Below are 6,882 nucleotides of genomic sequence, written 5' to 3'. Positions count from 1 at the left end.
TGCAGCCCCATCTTCTTGCACAAGTGGGGTAATTGGAGGCTGTGCCCCGAGATGAGTGGTCCCTGTTCGACGTTGGTCATTGGAGTATTGCTTCATGCACGACATAAAATGAAGCCGTCCATACCCTGCCTGCTGCCAAGGTCCAGCACCCACAGGAAACCTATAGAGGGGTAAGCTGGGTCTGTGAGGACTGCTTTGGGCTGGAGTAGCTGGGCCTGTGTGTGAACTGTAGGAGATTAAAACTGGTGGGTGAACCAGCAAGGAGAGGGGAAAGGACAAAGTGAAGCAGAAGAACCCAGGCAGGGAGGCTGGTGGAGAAAAGACAAGCACTTTGGAGGCTGGGAAGCCTGTGGGATTGAGGAGGGCTTGGCAGAAGTGACTGGTGGCTGCAGAAGAAGACCATGGCCATGGGTACCCTGGTTCCTCACCTCTCTGTACCACCACATTCTGTTGGCCCGTTGGCTCCTGCCTGTAAGGCCAGGGATGGAAATCACTGCGCATCCCTAGGGACACCAAGGTTTCCACCCTTTACCACCACCATCATTGATGGAATCTGCAGGAGCTCAAATACCTTTGTGATTCCCATCACAGGGAGGTTGAAATAGCTAGAGGTATGCCTGAGCAGGAATTGCATTGAGGAGGGGTTTAGCTTCGGCTCCTTCCTCTTGCCTAGGGGTTTCCTCAGACTTTCCCCTGGCTCTCCCCAAAACCCCGCACCGCTGTGGCCCAGTGAAGCCTGGTCTCACCAGCCCTTGGGGCAGGCAGTGTGGCGGGAGGAAGCACAGCTCCTGCCTCGCAGGGGGAAGTGAGAAACTGCTGTGCAAAGTCAAAGACAGGCGACACCCCCCAATAAATACTTGCGTCACTCCTCATCCTTCCAAAGAGCTCCCGGGGTGGCTGTGGTGGGATGAAGGTGGCCAGGCTCCACCGGTCCTCATCATGCAGGGGACATGCCAGGAAGCTGGTGCAGATGGAGCCTCTCCAGCTGTACCCCCGGGCCCACAATGCTGGAGACCCCTGAAGCCTGGGGAATGGGGACCCCATACAGACCCCTGGGCACACACTGGCAATGGGATCACTTTATTTTTTCATTTTTACAACCATATTTTCATCTCTGCTCCCTCTGCTCTCCATGTGTCAGACAGACAGACATCCCCCTGCCCTCTACATAAGGATGGGGGCACATGCACAGAGGGGGTGGCAAATCCATCCGAGGCCCAGGCGGGCTGGGCAGGAGGGAGCAATATCCCACCATGACTGGCAGTTGGGAAGGCAGGATGTGAGGAAGATGCCCTGCATGCCATAAAAGAGAGGGGATCCCAGAGGCATTCACTGGTTGAGGAATCCAATGTGGATCAAAATGCCACTTCTGCAAACTGCAGATGCTGGTGGCATCCTGTAGAAGAGATGCCTGGCTGAAGTTCTAGTAGAAATGAGAGCAGAAGCCCTTACCTGAACAGAAAGAGGGGCTTTTCCAACAGGATTGTGTGGCAGTTGCTTTTCCAAATGGCCACGCTGGTCAGGGTGAGTGGTGCATCTGCAGGGCTGAGCCACAACAGCCACCGGGTGGGAAGCAGGAGATGCTCCTGACAGTCCTGGTTCACTTTGCTCTCACCACCATCTCCAGTGAAGCAGGCTGCTCTGCCTCCACAAGCAGTCCTTCCAGTGCTAAAATGTCCCCCAGCCTGGCTTTGGCTCATTTCCCCACTGCACAGATGCACAAAGGTTGCTCAAAGTCACTTCACAGGGTCCAGTGTGGAGCATAGTTACGAGGACGTGCCCAATTTGTGCTGCAGGGATAACCCTCCTGCAGCTGGCAGCACGGCTGCTGCAGGTAACTGGGAGTGCTGGAGCCTGCACAGGTCCACAGCCAGGAGACAGTCACCGGGCGCGGGGAAGAGTCCCTCCACCGTCCTCAGCCTCAGGACTGAGATGAGGACCCGACCCATCGCATCCCATCGCATCCCATCCTGTCCTGGGTCATGCAGTCTCACCCAGATGAAGACTTGCCTCCACCAGCACATTTGGGTCTGGGAGAGGAGGCGTGATGAGGAATTTGGCCCTTGGCACCTGTGGTTCACCTTTTGTGACGGATCCTCTGAGTTCAGCTCCAGTGCCAGGGGCAGGGGCGAAGAGGGACAGGCAGCATTCAGCAGCAGTGCCTGGTCCTGCAGCCCCAGCAGAGCTCAGGTGTGGGCAGGCAGTCACCTTCCCATCATCAGAGGGACATCCCCTCTGCTCACTGCTGCTGGGTGACCCTGCCATGAGCTGTGGCTCTCGGTGGCCCATTGGTGCTTGAAGGCAGTGCTCCCACACCTTGCTCTGCTCAGTCTCCAAGGCCTCCAGGCTGAGGAAGCCACCTCACCAAAGGAAGAGTAGACCTGAGCTGCCACTGAGATGGGGCTTCTTGCAAATAACTTCTAATCGCCCAATCACCCCCTCTGGGGCCACCAGGGCTTCTCACCCAACACAATGGCCGGGGTCTGTTCAGCCAGGGGATCAGCTGCTGTCATTACGTGGGAACAGCACTCTCACGTTAGCAAGTTCCTTCCCGAAGCAGAGCCCTTCCTGCACATAAAACATCTTGTGGGCAGGTGAACAAGACCATCCACAGAGAAAAGCCTTGGACGAGCAACACCGGCCAGCTCTGGCACACAGGCAAAGCTTTGCAGACACATGAATAGTCATCCTGCCTACACTCGCATCACTCCCTGCCTGGTTTTGCATGGCATGATAGCATCCATCCCAAGCGATACGTGGTATTTCTGCAGCCACAGTGAACTGAAGTGGTGGTGGTCTGGGGCTGTAGTGACAAGCTCATGGACCTCCTCTAGACCAGCAGTCTGCCTGCCCCTGGTCCCCCCTGAACTCAGCGACTGCAGGTCGGAGCAGACAGATGTTTTTTACCCTCTTTCCTTCCTTGCTGCCTGCTTGGGAAGATGGACTTGTTTCCCATCCCCAGCTGAAAAGGGCTTTCCCATGAGTGCCAGTGGATGCCTGCCACTGCATGAGAGTCCCCAGAGGGACAAGAGATCTGAATATTACAGCTGGCAAAAGACAGGGGAAACAGGACTGTGAATGGAGTAGATGCTGGATGTGCCTTGCTCCATATAGTCCCAAGCTTCCTCCTACTGAGATCAGTAACAAAAATCGAGCTAATAGCAGCAGTGTGGGATTTGGTCCCAGTGTAACACCCTGCTTTTCCCTCCATCTTCCTTTCCCCACTCTCTTTCTGCTATCCCAGCCCCATGTTCACAGAAATCACCCATCCAGCAGCGAGTTTGTGCTGCCACAACAGCAGCCTCACAAGTGACACAGCAGCCCCTGCCATGCTCTGTCCTCACCAGACACGTCTCACTCTGCCTCCTCCCAACGGTACAGCCGTGGCAGCGTGTGGCATAACTCAGCATGATCCATTTCGGCTTCCTCCAGCACTTACAGGTATAACCTTGGACTCAGCACAAACAGGAAAATAGAGAAGTCATCTTAGAATACTCATCTTGCTCGAGGCAAAACCTGGTCTGCAGACACGGATGCAAGGCTTTGCCCCATTCTCCCTGCCTTCAGGCTCTCTCCTCTCAAGCACAGTTCTGGGTTGTTTTGGTGGTGACCAGGGCTGTGGCCCCCAGCTCTGTGGCAGGCAGCGGGAAGCTGTGGTTGCATTCCTCGTGCCGAGGGTACACGGTGGAGAGCAGGATGATGTCGCCATCAGCATCACCCTGGCAGCATGGCCTCCGCTTTGCCCCAGCTTTCGCAGGTGGATTCAGCATCTTCAGACCTCCATTGAGATGCTGACATGGGGCCGGGGCCAGGGTGGCATCTTCCTCTGTCACAGCAGGGTCCTGACAGCCTGGGATGGGCAGGGGGCTGGTGGCTTCCATGTTTGCTGGGAGGGAGCAAGAAAAGGGGGTTACGGGGCTTACAAAGTGGGACGAGGCTGGTCCCAGGGAGAGGGTCCCATCCCTGGGGACACGTGGTGGGGAAGATGGTGCTGGAGCAGGAGGCGTGCACAAGGTCCTGCTGCAGAGAAGCTCCTGCTTACAACTGGCGTTATAAGGAGGTGTTTCCCCCCCCACCTAGAAAAGAACAGGACTTGGAGCCGTGTTGCTAAGCCCTGCCCGTGCAGGGCAGCTCTTCTTCCCCAGCCACCTCCTACTTAAAAATAGACTTGTTTACACCCTTCAAACACAGGCGCGTGCTGCCAGCCCTGAGCTCCTGCGGCTTTCCATGCCCCCTGTGCTGCAGGGGTGGGCTGGCTGGCTATGGGACAGGGGACACAGGGACCAGGGCACACAGCAGGGCATAGCCGAGGGATGCCTCCGATGTGCTCCTCTCCTGCTGCTGGATTTCTCCCTCCCCTTTCGTTATTGGTGTTTTCCCTAGGTGTGCGCATCACAAGCGGTGACAGATGCACTTGGTTTAGCGGAAAAGCCCTGGGTAATGTCCCCAAAAGCCTGAGTCACGCAGCCAGCTCTATGGGCGGCAAGTGGGCAATGAGGAGCCATTCCCCCTGCCCAGGGACGGGGAGCAGTGATGCCAGGCAAGATCATTGCTGAGAAGAGTGGCCAAGGTTGAGCCCCTCCGGTGCAGGGGTTCTGGGGGGAAGAAACAGCCATCCAACCCCATCACGGAGCACTGTGGCCTCCCCTCACCCCGAAAATACACCACCACTAAAGTGTAGGGTATTGAAATACTCTCACCCCCAGCCCTATTTTTGATGCCACTGGGGACAGCCTTGTGTGGTGTTTCAGTTTCCTGGCAATGGGACAGGCCCTGACCCTGTCGGGGTCTCTCGGGTGTGTGTTGGAGGGCGCTGGGCATCCCAAGCAGGAATGGCAAGCTGGGCGATCAACACAGGACCCCCAGTCACAGCGCCATGGGGAAAGGCTCCCTAAGGAGGTGTTCACCACTGTCCCCACAGCCTGCGATCCATCCATGGCCGTCTCTCAGCTACTGGGAGGGAGGCTCCTCACCAGTGCTCTGTATGGGCACCCCGTGAAGTGGGGATGGTGCCAGAAGGCGCTTTGTGCACCTGGCAAAAGGAGAGATGTTCAGCAGGGTTGCACTGGCAGCCAAGTGCAGCTATGTGTTTCAGGGGAGGATGTGGGATACCATTGCTCAGGGGGTAGCTCAGCTGCCCTGCAATGCTCCAGGGTGTCCGTGGAGCCTGTGTCAGGGTGGCGAAGCCAGCCTCAACAGGGATGTGCCTCAGGGGAGCCAGGGACAAGTAACCCCATCTGCCCTGGGGTCCTCAGGGTGCTGCGATAGGGAGAGCAAGAGGTCCCCTACCTTGGGCCTCCTTGTCGGCCGCCTTCGTCTTTCTCCTCCACTTCCCCAGCTTACAGACCAGGAAGCCCAAGAGGGTGGCCAGGAGCAGGACGACCACCACTGCTGCCGGGACCCCGAAGATGAGGAGGGTGCTGGGCAGGTCCATTGAGGGGTGGGTGGGCTCCAGGGCCGAGGCGGGCACCTCACTGGCAGGCTCTGCTGTGGGGCGAGATGCCAGCAGTGTCAGGGAGGGGAGAGCTGGGGTGAGGGCAGGAGGGCAGCAGCATTACCCACCCATCTGCAGAGGCAGGGAAGGAGAGCGGCTCTGCAGCACTGATCACCCTCAATGAACTGTCCCCCTGCCTGACGGGACCCCCATCCCATGTGCTGGCTGGTGGGAGACGAGGGCATCCTGCTGTCCCCATGGTCACCCCTGTGGCCGGCTGTGACCCCTGCACTGGGCTAGATCACTCTTCTCCCTGCACTGCATTCCCCTCACTGGGACGGGCTGCCCTCTTCCTCTCCTCCTCCCTCCCTTCCCGGTGAAGGCAGCACTCCATCCCTCGTCACCCCCTCCATTGTCCCCACAAAGTTCCCTTCACCTGCCCACCCCAGGGTGCCCCCAGCCCTCTTGGGCCATCACCAACGAGCCCTGGGGAGCTCAGTCCCCATCCACCCTTGCCCCCTTACTTGTGTTTTCCTTGAAGAGGTCGGAGCACTTGACGCAGGACTTGGTCAGGGGGTCAAAGCACTGGGAGGAGAGGCAGGAGGAGGCAGAGACGGCTTTTCCTGAGGAGGACATGGCGGAGTGGGAGCGAGAGCCCGGCTCCCCCATGGCGTGTCGGCCGAGGGGCCGCCCGAGTGTGAAATCGCAGCGCCCCGAGGCCCGTGGCAGAGGGAGATACAGTCTGTCAAGCTTTGCTGATTCCCTTGGGGCTCGTGATCACTGTGCTTGCCATGGGGCGGATCTTCTGGGGAGGAGGAGGGTGAGGGCTCAAGCCCTCTCCCTGCCTGCGCAACTGCCCTCAAACTGCTCCTCTCCTCCACACTATGCCTCCAAAATCCCCACAGCCCCTGGCATTCCCAACCTCGCAGCACCCCAGCCCAGTGGTGTCACCTCCCCAGCCCGCCCGTGTTACCTCCAACCGGGGCATGTCCCCCAGCGTGACCCAAGCCTCCCCGGCATCCCCCTGTGCCACAGGAGGCTTTCCTGTGCCTGTACTTTACAAGACCTCATCACAGGGATCCAGCTTGGATAGAAAATGCAGAAAAGGACCCCAGGAGAAGAGTGCAGGGGCACCAAGGTTTCCCCTTTAAAAGCTCCCACTGCCCCCAGGACACAGCCTGTTCGTGATCGCTGCACAGGCAGGATAACTGGTGTGTGTTCTCCATCCTATTAATGATGACGCTCTCCATCACTTCACTCTTTCCTTTGTCTCCATGCCAGACCTAGATGTGTGGCAAGGATCCTCCCAGCTCTTGGCACCATGTCTCATTTGCCAGGGGTTGGATCTGGCTCTGCTCAGCAGCTGCCCAGGGTGTGGGCAAAGTAAGTCACACCAAGCCAGTCTGGTCACCATACCCCTTTGAAGGGACTAAATAAACTCTCAATGG

General features: G+C 58.0%; 1 protein-coding gene across 2 annotated transcripts; it reads right to left on the bottom strand.

The window, feature by feature from the left end:
• Nucleotides 1-1,064: 1,064 nt before the first annotated feature.
• On the bottom strand, nucleotides 1,065-6,342 carry TNFRSF13C (TNF receptor superfamily member 13C). 2 transcript variants are annotated; one of them, XM_065677044.1, is made up of 3 exons: nucleotides 5,959-6,342; nucleotides 5,290-5,487; nucleotides 1,065-3,886 (listed from the first exon to the last, which is right to left on the bottom strand). In XM_065677044.1, the coding sequence occupies exons 1-3, from the start codon at nucleotides 6,101-6,103 to the stop codon at nucleotides 3,579-3,581; spliced, it is 651 nt and encodes a 216-aa protein (XP_065533116.1). In that variant the 5' UTR covers nucleotides 6,104-6,342; the 3' UTR covers nucleotides 1,065-3,578. The 2 variants fall into 2 exon arrangements, with proteins under 2 accessions (XP_065533116.1, XP_065533125.1); XM_065677053.1 differs by having other exon boundaries at nucleotides 5,290-5,484; nucleotides 5,959-6,239.
• Nucleotides 6,343-6,882: the final 540 nt, after the last annotated feature.

This window comes from Lathamus discolor, chromosome 1 (assembly GCF_037157495.1).
Source record: "Lathamus discolor isolate bLatDis1 chromosome 1, bLatDis1.hap1, whole genome shotgun sequence".
In the NCBI taxonomy this organism is placed as follows: Eukaryota; Metazoa; Chordata; class Aves; order Psittaciformes; family Psittacidae; genus Lathamus; species Lathamus discolor.
This window is presented reverse-complemented; position numbering and strand designations above follow the sequence as displayed.